The sequence below is a fragment of the Lynx rufus genome, unplaced genomic scaffold (assembly GCF_022079265.1).
Source record: "Lynx rufus isolate CCGP_SWC_20201006 ecotype Redwood Valley unplaced genomic scaffold, mLynRuf1.p SCAF_15, whole genome shotgun sequence".
NCBI classification, from domain to species: Eukaryota; Metazoa; Chordata; class Mammalia; order Carnivora; family Felidae; genus Lynx; species Lynx rufus.
The window spans coordinates 3,970,383-3,987,030 of NW_025814829.1; the positions used below are offsets into that span (position 1 = coordinate 3,970,383).

The 16,648-nt window shown below is 45.6% G+C and overlaps 1 protein-coding gene across 1 annotated transcript in view; it reads right to left on the minus strand.

Moving 5' to 3' along the window:
- Positions 1 to 5,812: 5,812 nt before the first annotated feature.
- FAM78B (family with sequence similarity 78 member B) overlaps positions 5,813 to 16,648 on the minus strand; it is a 79,683-nt gene continuing 68,847 nt past the window's right edge. Inside the window, exon 2 of the mRNA XM_047077222.1 lies at positions 5,813 to 6,340. Coding sequence (XP_046933178.1) covers positions 5,818 to 6,340 — 523 coding nt within the window. The 3' untranslated portion in view covers positions 5,813 to 5,817. The remainder of the gene's footprint in view (positions 6,341 to 16,648) is intronic.

Sequence of the window (16,648 nt, forward strand, 5' to 3'; positions counted from 1 at the left end):
TGTGTGTGTGTGTGTGTAAAATTATTATTATTATTTTCTGCCTCTGTATCTCTTGCCTGAGTTCATGACAAAAACAACGCAGCTGTCCCTGGCTTGCTTCTCTAGGCGGCTTAGGTGGCAAAGTGTGCTGGGATTTCAAGTCTGGCCCAGATCCGATATTCAGCCTCCTTTTCTTACCAAAGGCTTCTTGGAGTTGCAGCTACTTAGAGTTGCAGCTACAAACTCTGCCCAGAGCTGCGTTCTACACGGCTACACAGTGGTGTCCTTTCCTTTCTTGACTGCCAGGGTCCAGGTCTCTGCAGCAAAGCATCTGAGGACAGGGGGAGCTCAAAGCCCACCACCCTCCACTGAGCCAGGCTTACTTGGCAGGGAGCCTGGGTTTCCCTGAAATGGGAAAATGGGCTTCCAAGTAGATAGAACTTAATTAAGATCCTGCAACAAGCACTGGGCCCCGTGATTCTACTGATGTGACAATAAGCTTACATCAGGAAGCACGTGAGACATTTTGGAGTGTTTCCAGACACCATCCCACTGTCCTTCCTGACCTGTGATGTCGGCTGATTGTATTAGTGGCTCAGTTAACAGAGGAGGAAACTGAAGCCCGGGTGAATGAAATGATTTGCTCAAGGGCTATTTCACCAGCTGAATCTCAAGTCATGCTGAGGTCCTGGGCTCTGGCCTCCAACCTCAGAGCACCCAGACGAACCTCCCTAATCACCTGAAGGCACAGAGCCTGGGAGAGTTGAACCCAGACTCCTCAGGAGTGCTGATCTGTCTTGTCAAACTGGATCCAGGGATCAATCAGGGCAACTCTGCAAAGACTCCCTCCCCTTGTTAGTCAGTCCTGCCCGAGGAATAGCAGTGGCCAGAGAAGCAGAGAACACTCATTAAGTGAGGGAGAGAAGTTTCCGTGGAAATGGAGTGAAGGTGTGGAGCCAGAAGACTGAAGCTCAAAGTCCTCAGAGCATGACTCATATTAAGGACCTTGGACAGCTCACATGACCTTTCTCCTCAACTCCCTCATCTGCAAAATGGGGTTATAAAGCAGATCTTATAGGGTTGTTGAGACTAAACGACACAATCTTTGGGTCCGTGCTGTGTAAACTGTAGCATACTAATCAAACGGGAGTCATTGTTGTTAGTAATCATAAAGGCAGAAAGATAAGGCCAGTCCTCAGATTTCCTATCTTCAACAGAGATGTTTTTTACTCTATGCAAAGGACCGTAAAAGCCCTTTGTAAACTGTGAAGCCGTGTACACCTCAGAGGAATTGAGGGACTGAGGTCAGTGGTACGATCCATTATGGGAGGGAGCACGGCTGACCGAGGAGGGCAATGGCACTCACCTCCCCAGATGCGTTCCCATAAAAGTGTTGGAGGCACAGCCCAATAACCTTGCCACTGAGCTGGCAACTCTCCTGAAGGTCTTCCATAGGCAGATGTCCTACCAGGGAAACTGGAACCAGATGTACTCAAGATCTCAAAAGAAATTAATGGCAATAAGACTCCGGGGTAAAAATATCTTTGTGCACCGAGCTTGCTCACTCAGCTCCCTTTCTATCTGAGGATCATTTAGGCTTAATTATAGAGTTCAGGCGTTCATTGGGTTTTTGATTAATTTTCTTTTCAGCTCGAGGAGCGTGTGAGTGTAGTGGGTCTGTGTGTGTGTGTGTTTACATCTTTCTTTGCAACTCAGTCGGGAGCTGGCTCTGGTAATGTTTAATTGTGCCCTCCATTCTAACAAGATCGTCCAATGTGCCAACCGGAGCTCGGAAAGCCATTGTCTCCACTGCCTCCACCCCACGGGCTGTTCCTGCCGTGTTGAGGGATGGTGGGTGGCAGGCCCTTGCTCAGCTGGGACCCTTACTGCAGGATGCCTGCTTTCCTCCTCCTTTTGTGCTTATGGTGTTTAAGGGGTTCTGGGACCAGGAGAGCAGATTTTCTCCTCTACTGATTACCAGTGCCGTGCCGAGAGCTACCGACTGACAGCCAGCTCACCCACACTGCAGCCCCTGACAGGCATTTTTCTGGGCCAATCTCCCTGGAGATTACAAGGTTCTCTGCACTAGAAAACAGTGTTAGTTCTCTGATTTTTAACACATCCTCTTAGTAGCTGGTAGAGACTACATGACTGTGGGTGAAAGTGACTTGCTTTCTCCTTTGCTTCCTTGTCTTTTGTGCCCTCCAGGCAGGGAACATCTGGGGAGGCCGTGCAGGAGTGTCCTAGCATGGGATTTGGAGCCCAATGGCCCAGTTCAAACCTCAGCTCCTGACATTTTCTGTTTGTGTGCCTATGGGTGAGTCACTTAACCCTTCTGGATCTCAATGGATTTTCTGTAAAATGGGGATAATAAAACCAACAACAATATTGCACTCCTCCTAAGACTATCTGGGGATGAGAAAACGCATGTGGAAGCCTTTGGTAAAATACTCTACAAATCATAATTCTTTTATTTTACTGCTCAGAATTGTTGCTTAGAACATGATTTTGACCTCTGAGATATCATTCCTAGTACCAGAGACAGAGAGTTATTAAAGGCCCATGGAATGGTAGGTGGAGTGAGGACCAGCCTCCAGCCTTCTCATGTGCTGTGCACTAAAGCACTGACCTGGGAATATAAAATCCATGCTGCAAAGGGCCCAGATTAAGAGCTCAATCTTGAAACAGCTGTCATGGATAAAAGGGAATCTGGAACATTCAGTTTTTGACATAACTGTAACGAAGATTTCACCCTATTTTTTAAAGGATGAATTTAATGGTCTCTAGTGCTACAAAGGTAAATGGTTCAGGGATGGAAACGAGGAGAGGACTGTGGGTGTCAGGTAAGTGTGACCATGCTGTGCTATGAGATTTAGGGGACCCAGGCTCTTCTCTTGGCTCTGCTGCTAATTAGGTCTCTGACCCTGAATAGATGAGCTAATTTAACTCTCAGTTTCCGTGAGATCGTGGAAGAAAGGATCTCAAAGGTGACTACATTTAAGATCTATGACCTGACAAAACAGTCTTTTCCACACGGGAATCAAAAACTCTGGTGTCACCAGAAACCATTGCGTATATGCGTGTTTGGAATCCAAGTATAGTCCTGACACCTCCCAACTAAAACCTGATCAAGGCACTGAGTGAACTTCTCTAAACTGACGGCATCTGGTATCAGACCCAGGGAGTCTCAGGGGAAGAAAAGCCGGGTGGGAAGATGTGACCCCAGTAGAGATTTCAAGGTGAATTCTCTCTTGTTGGAGAGCCTTTCATTTGACAATATCCTGACTAAGCTGAAAGGTAATGATCTAAGGATCAGAGAAAGAGAAGGGATTGTTTCCTTGTAAAACCACTATAACTTTAAAATAATTGGCTGCAGGGCAATGGAGCATTCTGCCAGGCTCATTCCAGAACCAAGAGACCCAACTGCAGAGCTTGCAATGGTATCACCAACAATAATCATAATGTATATTTGCCCAAGGGCTTTTAACTTTTATAAGCACTTTCCCCTCTATTTTTCTCATTTTGGTATTACATAATTTTCCAGAAAACTGGCCAGGTCATTTCTTTTCAAACTCTGAAAAGTGTGAATTTTCAGCAGGAGCAAGTCTAGTTAAGTATGCTACCCTTGGCTTTATACAGCTATGCCCTTGAAAAAGTTACATTATATGTAAGCGTGATTGTGGAAGTCATCTTGTTTTAATGGATGGGCAAGGGGAATTTAAAAACAGAAACTTTGTATAGGATCTTGTAATTAAGTGATCATTTTTACCAGCTGTTTGGTACAATGTTGGTTTTTTTTAAATATTAGGTTTTCTTAGGATAGGGCCATGTGGGTTAGATTCTAGGATCAGTGTCTTAGCATCCCATAAGGTTGACATCTAATTCATTTAGAGGGAAAAGTTGTTTTGAACATCAGAGTGAAAAATAAGCAGCTTTATTTCAGCCATGGCGTTCTTTGGAGCTCCCTTAAAAAACAAGGAAGCATGGGAAGGACAGACATAACAGCTGAATTATTTTTAAATGGAATGTCTCCAGGTCTCCTGTGAGTCACTGATGTGTCATTAATGTGCTGTTATAAATAGCTCAGCTTGCCATCAATAACTAATCTATAAGACAGTAGCTGGTGGTTGGGGTGTGAGGTTAACACTACATGATTTCAAGTGGATCTGTTAACCCTCTCTTGTAAATAAGCACCATCCCCTGAGACTAGAACCTGAAAGAAATTAGACTTAATTGCATTTTTAATAAAAATAATTTAAAAAGTCCTCTTGCTTTTCCTTCTCCATTCCTAGACTCTGGGAGAAGATCTCATTGGAGCCAACCATAGGACTGTAATAATTACTCTGACCCTCAACTCTTTCACCTCTGAAATTAGGCTGCCGGTATCCATCCATAAAATCCACAATGACACTGTGGCAGTTTTATAATTATTTTGCTTGGGGGATTTGGGTGATGGAAGCTAGAAGAGCTGGAAAAATTCTTACTGTAAAGACTAGAAACTCTTTAAAATGTTTGAGATTGGCCTAGCTAAAGGAAATATGGTCTCTCATCCTTGATGGTTGGATCTCAGCCATAGAGTCTTGCTTAATGTGAGCAGCTCATATTTTCATTAAAGAGCTCTGAAGTTAAGCATTATGAAGCACTTTCTCACAAATGCTCATGCAGTTAGAGTTGAGCTTCTGTGAAATTGAGCTAAAATAAACATATATGGATAAAAAGCATATGTACTGGGCTACAAGTACATAGGTAGGCACTGCTGGCAAATGTGTTAGTTATGCTGTCTCCATCCTGACGTGTATGTTTGAATGCGTGCATGTGTATACATATGTGCATTCTGTATGTTCACATCATTCAGAAACTAAAAAAAAAAACAAAAGGAATGAAAATAGTATTCTTATTTGTTAAAATGTTCTTGAAATTCTACATGGATTCCATGGTTTAGAAACAATTATCTTTTTGTAAATTTAGGGCTAGAAACGGGGAACAGAATAGGCAGCTGTAAACAAAATTGCAATTAAGGTTTCACTAAAAACATGGCAAAGGCCCCAAATATCATAACTACTGTAGGATACAGGAACTATCTATCCAAATATTGTGATTAAGGAATACTCCGAACGATCAGATTTTGGAAAGAAGTGGGTAGATGGAACCATTGAGAGTCTCCATCTGTCTGTTCACATCAGGACCTTGGACAGTTCCAAGGAGGCTCTCCAGAAGGGAGCCCATATCACTCTCTCTTTTTTTTTAAAGTGTGCCTTTCATTCCACTGAGTATGTTGAAGAGCTGATGGTCTACCAATAAATTCACAGGTATTAATTTGTAATAACAACTTATTTCTTTCTTTCCCCATTCTCTTCGCCACCTGACTTTCATTCCACCCCCATCCCCAGCACCCTCCAGTCAGACAGTGGGACTGTCTGTCTTACAAACACCTGGTGTGGATGTTTTCACTCCCACTTCTAATTGGTTGGGAAGCAGCATTTGCCACAGGCACTGTTTAATTTTGTTTCCATCCCCTGCATCTCGCAGGAAAGCAATGGTCAATAGTTCAGATAAAAGAATCATCCTGGTCAGCTCCAAAATATGGCTACTTGCATGGTAATCACAGCAAGTCTGTCAAATCAGCGATTTCTTTATTCCTAAAAGGAAGGGAATTTTCCTAAGGATTATGGTTCTACCACCCAAGAAGCAGCCCTACTCTTCACAAGTGGCTGCAAAGGCTGGCAAACCGAGAGGTCTGCTTTGGCTCAGAAACTCAGTTTGGCTCCTGCCACCCCTGGCAGCCTCACTGCGTGTCGCAGCGTCATGTGCTCCACACACAGTCAGGCCAGTCTGCTTCTACTTAGGAGGGATCACAACCAGAGGTGGCCCTCGTTTGGGTCTCCACATGAGGACCTGGGCATCGTTGGCATTGGGTTTCACTAGTGCATTAGGGGGGATGGGCTCCATCCGGCTCAGGATCCGGGGCTGCTCCTGCTGAGTCCTGCCCACTAGCCGGGCCCGTTGCCCCAAGAGCTGAAGAGGGTCCACCTCAATGTCCACCCTCATCCTCCACTTGATGGTCTGCAGAATGATCTTCTCCTTCGTGGTGGTGTTCATGGCCACCAGCCAGGTAGTGAAACTTTGGTCCCTCTTGATCCTTGTGAGCAGTGGCACATTGCTGTCACTCACTGGCACTGCCCACGTCACACTTGGGTAGAAGTTGTCATTCATGCTGACGGAGAACCTGGAGATCTTGTTGGTGGGACCAACCAGGGTCACAGTTTCTGTGGTGTTCCCGTACCAAGGGTAGCTCACCCCATCTGAGTCACTGATGGCTTTTACTCTCCCTTCCCTCAAGTCAGGTAGTTCCCAGCTTGACCTGGCAAAGCAGAAGAGATGCACAAGAAAAGAAGAGGCTGTATGAATTTTTCAAAAGATGGAGAGGTGCCCAACACTTACTAACACAGTCAACTTGGTCAAAATGGGAAGCTCAGAGGGGAATTCAGGTCAGAAAGTTCTATGCTGTGCTGCTTTGGGATGAGATAGAGACAAATCGAAATAACACAAAGATTAAAAAAAAAATACCAAAAAGTTAAATAAAATCATAGCTGGTTTAACTGGCAACGGGAAGCTCAAAGAGGCATTTGTGAGCCCCACAAAGAGGTATCAACCACTTGGGATGGTGGAATTGTAATCAGCTATTTAGAGTCATTCCATTGCAATAACAACTTTCTTGGGAAGTATGAATGTGTGCAAGGTTTGTTTGTTGGGAAGAAGTGGTTACGGTTTGATGTACTTGAAAGGAAGCATCAGGTGGAAAGGAGGGCAAAAGGAGGCAGAGTTAAGGGTTACACAAATTTCCCAGAAAATCACAGTCGTAGAATTTCTACTCAACAAAGAGGGTTGCTTAAATTCCAATCATTGGCCAATCCAGCACTTGGAAAACAGACATAGAAACTGACACACAAGGAGATAATGGTCACCTTCTGGAAACCACCTCAAAGCAAACATTGTGCTGTAGGCTGGCATACATAGTCTCTAAAGTGCTATTGTCCCATTGACTTCAGGTCCAGACTGGAAGTCTAATTGCTAATTTTATTTTATTTTTTTAAAGATTATTTTAATGTTCATTTATGTTTGAGAGAGAGATAGAAAGAGAGAGCGAGCCAGGGAGAGAGAGTGCAAGGACGGGAGGCGCAGAGAGAAAGGGAGGCAGAGAATCCCAAGCAGCCTTCACGTTGCCATGCAGAGCCCAATGTGGGGCCCAGACCCACAGGTCATGAGATCATGACCTGAGCTGAAACCAAGAGTGAGATGCTCAACTGGTTGGGCCACCCAGGCACCCCATTAATTGCTTAGTTTAGCGAACCTGCCATTCTGGGCACTTTGCTACTTCTCTTGGGTACCCCTGACTTTAGCCCATGTCTCTTCCCCCAGCTCATCATCATCATTGTCACCACCGCCATCATTGTCACAGCTGATACTTATTGATTGCTGCTCTATTTCAACCACTGTGCTAAGTACTTTAACTATGTTGTCTCAGTTAATGCTCAAAATATCCCACAAGATGAATGAACTTTTATTTCCATTTTACACATGAGAGGATAGAGGTTTAAAGATGTTAAGGCCCATAATGTGGGTTCTACAGATTGTAAGAGGTGGAGTTAGGAGTTATTTGACTCCAGACTTTGTGCTTTTGACCACTATACCATATCACTTCCCCAAGTACCCTTACATGGTTCTGGAGAAAGTCAGAGTGGAGGGGACTCTGGCTGTCCATCTGCTTGCAGCTCCCAGAGCAGCCACCGGGAGCTGGATTGAATCCAAACAGAAGCAGAAATTAAGTCGGCAGAGCCTGAGTGTGCATTCTCCATATATCCACTGCTGGGACTAGGAATGATTCTTAGTAATATGAGAAGATTTTTTTTTTTTTTTTTTTTTTTAGTGAAAGGCAGAGGGAGAGAGAATTTTTAAAAAAAATTTTAATGTTTATTTATATTTGAGAGAGAGAGACAGAATGCAAGTGGGGGAGGGGCAGAGTAAGAGGGGGATACAGAACCTGAAGCAGACTCCAGGCTCTGAGCTGTCAGCACAAAGCCAGACGTGGGGCTCGAACTCACAAACCGCAAGATTAAGACCTGAGCCGAAGTTGGATGCTTAACCGACTTAACCAACCAACCACCCAGGCACCCCTAGAAACAGAATCTTAAGTAGGCTCAATGCTCAGTGAGGAGTCTGACACAGGGCTTGATCCCACAACCCTGGGATCATGACCTGAGCCAAAACCAAGAGTTAGATGCTCAAACCACTGAGCCACCCAGGAGCCCCAGAAGAATGTAATAATTAAAGAAATACAAGAGATGCTCCACTCATCAGCTAAGTTCTTCCTCTTATGAAGTGACAGAAGATCCTACAGGGCTTTATACACATGGCTTAAGAGAGAGCTCCACTGTCAAGTTGATGCTGAAATGTCTCAGCATCTTTTACTGTCACGCAGGGACATTGAGACACTAACTACTGCCTCTGGCTGGCCTCCACAGCACTTCCAGTGTGGCTTCATGGAGAGGAAGTGAGCGCACAGCTGCAAGAACCTTTTCTCTTGTCTGCATGCCCTTGGTAGCTGCCGGGAGTAACTGCAGTGTATCATGATTGGCAGAAATGAAGAAGAAGAAATGACCTCAAATAGAAAGTCAGAGAGATACCGTTTTGCTGCACATGCTGGTTGTAGCTGAGCCAAGGAGTAGCTCACCGAAAATGCTGTGGCCATTTCTTACTGTACAAAAGGGAGTAAGTGTTATTTGAGCAGGACATATTCATATATGGGTCAGAGGTCAGGTGAAGCCCAATCTGCTTATTGGGTTTATGAAATGGCCAGACTGGAGTCAGCTTCTTGCCTCCAGCCAAAGTGTGGAGACAGTTATTAAGTCACCAGGCATTTACTTCCTGTGTTGCCTCAACTCTGATCTCCGTTTAGGTTACAGTGATGAGACCTGTTTGGGGTTCTTTTGTGGGACTAGAGGACAAGTATTCTCAGCAGTGTAACACTGTACTTAGACACTGTGCCAACTGTGGCATATTGGCTGGGGAATTTGGTTTTTGATTCTGTTATAACACTGTCCTTTTAAAGACTGGCTATCTTGCTGGTTGGTTAAGATACTTTGTCTATAGTGTCTTCACGGTTCCTATTTTTGCCCCCATCTTCCTGCCCAGAGCTACGTGAACAGACTTAAGCCCAGGGTCTAGAGGTCAGTCAAGTGAGAAATTTACAAAGCTTAGTTTGGTCCCAGATGTTCCGAAAACAGAGATAACATAATAAGGCTCTACTCTTGTGTCTGTCTTGGGAGAGAAGGAAGACACCCTTTTCTTGGAAGATTCTGTGGAATAGAGAAACAAGCTTCTTATTCATCACATGGAAACAAAGGGACATGGCTGAGTTTAGCCAATGGGTGCAGTGACCTTGGGAGGCTACGTACCCCATCCATCTACATTGCTGTGACTTTGGCCACTGCTCTATTGGAAATCCTTTGGGTCAGAGGCATGTTCTCTCCCACAGCCCCAGGGTGGGTTTGATTTTGGAAGTAGCCAAAATTCACTATGACTTAAATCTAGTGAATAGGGAGTAGGTTTCTTTTCCAAAAATATCATAGTTTTATTTCTTTTATGAAAAATAGGTACTAATGCACATTCTAAGGTAGTGGCTTTTTTTTTTCCTCCAAAAAGAGTTATGCCTATACAATGCATGATTGGTTTATATAGCTGATAAACCAGTTTGATAATGGTTTTCAAAGAAGTCCCTGGTGAGTTTCAGGAGTGATAGTACCATGGAGTCACTCTCTCTTTTAGAGAACTACTTTATTTTTTTTTATTTTTTTAAAAAAAAATTTTTTTTTCTTCAACATTTATTTATTTTTTGGGACAGAGAGAGACAGAGCATGAACGGGGGAGGGGCAGAGAGAGAGGGAGACACAGAATCGGAAACAGGCTCCAGGCTCTGAGCCATCAGCCCAGAGCCCGACGTGGGGCTCGAACTCACGGACTGCGAGATCGTGACCTGGCTGAAGTCGGACGCTTAACCGACTGCGCCACCCAGGCGCCCCGAGAACTACTTTAAATGAATGCTTGAGGCGCTTCAAATCCTACATGGTCAAAGTGAACTCACCACCTCTAGCATACACTTGGCCCCTTCTCCCATCTCTGCTGCAGCAGGTGACCCACTACTCACCCAGTCTTCAAGGCCAGAAATAAGGGCCATCTTCCTATGCTCTTTCCTAGACTGTCTCAGCTACCGCATCACTGCATCCTGTGAATTTTGCTCCATACGTGATGTTTGAATTTATCTCCTTTTCTCCAGTTCTCACTGCCGTCATTTAATTCACACCCTTAGCATCTCCCACCTGGTCTACTGGTAAGGGGCCACAGCTGGGCCTCTCTGCATTCAACCCCAATCCCTTTCAAATTCATCTTTTAGCTGCATTGGTGTTCCCACATGCAGACATGATTCTGTCCTTTCTACACCCTTCGAAGTTTCCTCTGAATGGGCATCAATGGCATCATCTACATGGTAAGATTCACGTTTCTTAATATATGGCTCTCCATGGTCTGGCCTTCCCACCCTAACATGCCATGCTGTTCTTCCCCTCTTCCTTTTGCTCATGCCATGCCCACTGCCTGAAGCTCTCTCTCCCCTGCTAAAGTCTCACTGGACCTAAGTACTCTTTTTTGAGAATCATTACATGCGTCACCTCCTCCAGGAAGCCTTCTCTTCCAAGCTCTCCTGGATATATCCAGCTCTTTACAGGTCCCAGGTTATATTATAATTGTTTGTTTATGTGTCTGCTTTCTCCATTAGATTATGCTTTCCTTGAGGCTTGGGATTATGACTTATTTTTGGATCATTAGTACTTAGCACATTGTTGGCAGATAGTAGATCTTAATACATTTTTGTCGAAGGAATATTTTATTTAAATCATTTTCATGCTTGTCTTATATACAGCTTGTATATAACAAAGTGTTTTATCTCAGTTTTATACTTTATATTTTCCCTCACCTTAAAAAAAACTATTATCTACCATTCATGTATTCCAATATTACAATTGCACCATGTTTAACACCATGTTTATCCTTGAGGGGGAGGCAGACAAGCCACACACAAATAAAATGAATGAACTGGTGACTACAAATGTATTTAGTGACTGTTCATGCCATAATACACCTACATACAAAAATTAATGACACAGACTTGGAGTGATACAGGAAGTCAGAAACATGGACATCCATGCAGGCTATAGGGGGAGGGTTTGGGGAGGAAATGGAATTTGAGCTGTGAGGAGCAAAGAAGGGCACACCTTGGCGGGAGGTTCCATCATGGACAAATGTGTGGCATTAAGCATGAACATGGAGTGTCCAGGAACCAGAGGGACCACCTGGGAAGAGTGGAGACAAGGCTGGTTGGGCAAGGCAGTGTCAGTCTGGGAGGAAGTGCCTTTAATAATGGGCTTGAGCACTGGGCTTCATCCCAGGGGTGGTGGGACTTTTCAGCGAGAGATGATGAGCCAGGAAGAAAGGTGATGTATGAAGAAGAATTAGAGAACCAAAGGGAGGGAACCAGGATGCTCCGGAGCTTTTGCAACATTCTAGGTGATCTTTAGTGAAGCTTTCATCTAGGCTGGTGGCTTAGAATGGAGAGGAAGGGCCACATATAAGAGATACTGCAAAGGTAGATCTACTGTGGCTTGGCAACTGATTGCCTCTCAGAGACAAAAGAGGGAATAAAGTAAAACATTCACTCAAACAATTATTCAGAAGAGCCAAGCACAGTTGACTGGTGTGTGTGTGTGTGTGTGTGTGTGTGTGTAAAATCATTCTCAGAAGTAACAAGGTGTGGGGGCGCCTGGGTGGCGCAGTCGGTTAAGCGTCCGACTTCAGCCAGGTCACGATCTCACGGTCCGTGAGTTCGAGCCCCGCGTCAGGCTCTGGGCTGATGGCTCGGAGCCTGGAGCCTGTTTCCGATTCTGTGTCTCCCTCTCTCTCTGCCCCTCCCCCGTTCATGCTCTGTCTCTCTCTGTCCCAAAAATAAATAAAAAACGTTGAAAAAAAAAATTAAAAAAAAAAAGAAGTAACAAGGTGTGGCCTCACTGTGGCTGACATGCCACACCCATCTCCAGACTCACCCACAGTGGAATTTCAGGGTGCAAAGCTCTGACTCTTCCATTAGGCAGGGAAGACGGAGTCGTGTTTGTCTTTGTGTCTTTGCCCAGGACATGGTGGTTAGAACATGGAGCACACACACCTCTCGTTTCTCCTTGTGTCTCGCTAGCTCTTCCTCACCATCCTTTGCTGGTTCTGCTTCATGTCTCAACCTTCTACCTTCAGAGGTCCCCAGGTCTCAGTCTTTGGCCCTCCTCTCTTTTCCATCTTGGTGAATCCAGTCTCATGGCTGTAAGTACCATCTACATGCTGACAACTTCCAAATTTCTATCTCCAGCCTGGATTGCTCTCCTGGGCTCCATATAATCCCTGGCCCACCTACCAACAACCCTGGAGTCACTCTTGACCACTCTCTCACCTTCCACTTACTAACTATTGGCAAATCCTGTTGATGTCGTCAATATCCGTCTAGAATTCAACTCCTGCCCATCCACCACCTCCATCGCCACTACCCTGATCCAAGCTACAGCTGGCTCTCCTGGATTGCTGCACTAGCGTCCTAAACTAGTATGCTTGCTAATACTTCTGCTCTGCTGCTCCGGTCTATTTTCAACATGGCAGTCACAGTGGTCTTGTTAAACAAACGTGAAATTATGTCACTCCTCTGCCCAAAACGATTCCACGGCTCCTAAACTATTTAGGAAACGTCAATGTTCTTAAAAGGACCTAGGTGGCCCTGCATGATCTGGGTCTTCCTTTCCTCTTGTGTATCATTAACTTTTCTCTCCTTCTTGCCAATTCTGGCCTCTGTGCTGCTCACTGAGCAAACTCCCACCTCATGGCCTTTGCACTCTTCATTTTATCTGAAGCATTCTTCCTTCAGGATCTGTAAGGTTTGCTCCCTTGCCTCCATCATTCCTGGCTCAAGCATCGTGTTCTTAGTGCCACCTTTCCTGTCAACCATATTTAAAATTGCAACTTCCCAACCCAGTGTTCTTCATCCTATTTCTCTGATTTATTTTTCTCCACTGTCTAATATAATATATAACTTATTTCGTTTATGGTCTCCCAACTCCCCAAATGTAAGCCCAACGTATGTCTTATGTTGTGTTCACTGCCATATCTCCAGTACCTAGAACAATGCCTGGCACGTGGAAGGAGTTAAAAATTGGGGCCCCTGGGTGGCTCAGTCGGTTAAGCATCCAACTTCAGCTCAGGTCACGATCTCACAGTTTGTGGGTTCGAGCCCCGTGTTGGGCTCTGTGCGACAGCTCAGAGCCTGGAGCCTGCCTCAGATTCTGGGTCTCACTCTCTCTCTGCCCCTCTCCTTCTCACACTCTGCCTCTCAAAAAGAAATAAACATCAAAAAAATTTTTTAAAAAGGAGTTCAAAATTATTTGTTGAATAGATAGGTATTGGAACAGTCTGAAGTGAAAGGTAGGAGGAGACTGAGTTTCAATTGGGACGCGATGCTTTTGTGGGGTTGCAAAGTTGGGTCTAGAGCTTAGGAGAAAGTCAGGGCTAGAGGTGTAAATCTGGCAACTGTCTGCATGGAGAGGGTCAGCTGACCTGACGGTGATATTGGGATCACTGGAGCTGAAGGAGATGCCTTAGGAGGCTCGTTCAGATGGCCAGAAGACAAAGAGGAAACTAAGAAGCAGAAGGACCAGCAAAAGGGGACAATGAACTTCCAAAGTCAAGAGAATTTCAGGAAGTCACCATTGTTAAAAGCCACATGAACTGGAGAGAGTGGGATTAAGAAAAAGACCATTAGATTTATTATCAAGACAGCGGTGAAGATATGCTGGTGGAGGCCTTTCGGTAAGGAGTTATGGGGGGAATGAACAAGCACAAGGGAAAAAAAAAGAGAATTCAGGTAATTCCTTCAAGAAGTTGGGCACCAAAGTTGGAGAGTTGTCCGAGCAGAGGAACCGAAAGCAGGATTTCTGGAGCCAGGTTGCCTCGGCTTGTAAACTGAGTGCTACCACCTACTGGCTGTGTCAGTTAGATAAGTCACTTGCCCTCTTTATGCCAGTTTCCATCTCCAAACTAGGCATAGTAATAAGACTCCCTTGATGTACTTGGTGTGAGCCTTAAATGAGATAATGAACGTGAGGCGTGTGGTCAGGCATGGGGCGCGAGTGAGATTTAAGTTCAGATATGAGTACGGAAGCGAGACGTGGGAAGAGAGAGGGTTGGGAAAGAAGGAAACTCACAGCCGTCAACCCTTCCAGCTGCAAACACTTGACAGTAAGCATGTGAGGCAGGGATTATTGTACCCTGGTCACACACAAGGAACAGAAGCTCAGAGTGAACTGTGCAAACTCCTCCTCCTGGGGAGGGCAGTGCTAGGCTTTGAAGTCAGGTCTTTCTGGCCCCAAACCCTGCTTTCTCTCCTTCACCATGCTTGTGGGAAAGCTCCTTAATCTTAACCTTCAATGAGTCCCCAATCTCATTTTTTTCTCTTTGAGGTCTTCTTGGTGGTGAGTGGAGAAAGCACTGATTTGGGTGTCAGTGCCAAAGTAACAGCTGGCTGGCCTCAGACAAGACACTCCTGTCGGCCTCAGGCTCCTCATGTGTAAAATGGGAAGGCAAATTAGAGAAGGAAAGTGACTCCAGGCAAGTTACATCTCGAAGCTGTTACAAGGATCACACAGAGCAATGGCAGGTGAGCAGACGCTTTGGAAACTATAACACACGAGACCCACATTAGTTATCTCAATTCCCCTCCTTCTCTTACAACCCTCTCCTCACGGGATAAACACAGTGTTTTCATTTTGGACAGCCATTGACCCAAAGCGCACAGCTAATGGACTCGCCAATGGAGCTAATAATGAAAGCATCGATTATTGCAACCTTCATGCTTTCTGCAGCCCAGTTTTAGAAGAAAAAGGCAAATCTTCTTTAAACAAGCTCGTGCGAAGCATTTCATTCAAATAAGTGGCCCCTGGGTTGAGGTCCTGTTTCTACCGGACCCAGCCAGTTCTCCCAGGGCCCACGAGGAGCAGAGCAACCTCCCCGAAGGAGCCCCTCTTTGCTCCCCCCACCCCCCCCCGAAGCCCCATGGTCACCAAGGAGATCGGGAGCCAGCAGCAGCATTCTTGAGGGCAGGGAGTGGGCAGGTATTCGGGGGGTACTGCTGACACTGATGTCCCCTGATTGATGGGTGGTTTCAAGGGTGTTTCAAGCTCCCAGGGAGGCTGTGAGATCCAGGATGATGCTGTCTCTCAGCCCAGGCGACAGGAGCTCCTGCCTGGCCCTCCACTTTAAGAGACCCACTGGCTATGCCATTTCACATTGTGGGGCTAGGCGGACGTGTCCATCTGGAGCCCGTGCCCCTTCTTCTAGACCATGCTCTGGGTATCTGGGATCTCAGTATTCCCAGCCCATATGGCCCCACGCTTGCCTCCACGGTTGATGCAAGGCCTTTTTCCTGGTCTGTCTTCTTAAGGGTAGTCTACTCCACCTGTGTGAGCCAAAGCATGGTTGTTTGTAGGGGGCATGTATGGAGTTTGGACAGGTGTGTTAGGTGGTTAGGTGTCTACATGCATATCCATGATGGCCCGTATCTCTCTATATGGTACAGAGCCAGGGTGGGAAGGAGAGTGGGGCCAGCTAGGGGCCGGCTCGTATCTTCTTATGCCTCTGTACCCTAGCACAGAGCTTGGAGGAGTCTGAGAATTCTAAATCTGAACCTCGCTTTCTAGGTTGTTAGAAAGGTGTATCTGTCAAGGTAAGAGGACAGAACAGATGTGATTTAGCACTGCCAGTCTCACTTACACCCTCAGCTTTCCGTTAGTTGACTTAGAATTAAAACTACTATTTAGAAATATGGTATATAGGCCTTCGTTTGTGCTCCTACCTTGGATCCCACAAATATTGGGGACAGGTGGAGGTGGGAGATCTGGAGCCCCGTGGCTTTGGAACTCTGGACAGCTCTAATTCAAAATTTCCTTTTGATTTGTGTGCTTTTACTCACATCTGTTCAGTCTTAACATTTACAAAGTACTCCCAGAAATAGCTTTGTACCCACTTCTTATATCAGTCTCGTGAAGTGGGTATCATTCTACTTTCCGTTACACAATAGGGAACTTGCTCAGGGGTCACACAGCTAGCGATGGGCAGAACTGAGTTGCGATTCCGGGATCTGATTCAAAATCACATGCTTTCCTCACAATGACGCCCTGGTACCAAATTAGTGGTCCAAGGGTTCTGAAAAATAATGATAATAGTCATGGGTGATATTAGCTGACAGATGCTGCTGTCATCAATAGTGAAACATTTTTTACACAACTGCTAAACAGACACCCTCCGCCCTCCCCAGGTGCCTCCGCCCTAGCCATCCAGGTTCCTTCCCAGGGCCCTGGATCTCTCCGAAATTCACCAACCAAACACAGGGTTGGACTGGGGACCTCCGAGACCCTACTCCAGCTCCAGGGCTGCATTTCAGCCCTGACCCTATCACAGGCACTGCTCTGAGTCTGTGATCTCTCCACCTGGTTGAACCTGCTCTTACAGGAGACTGGCTGCTGTTAACTTT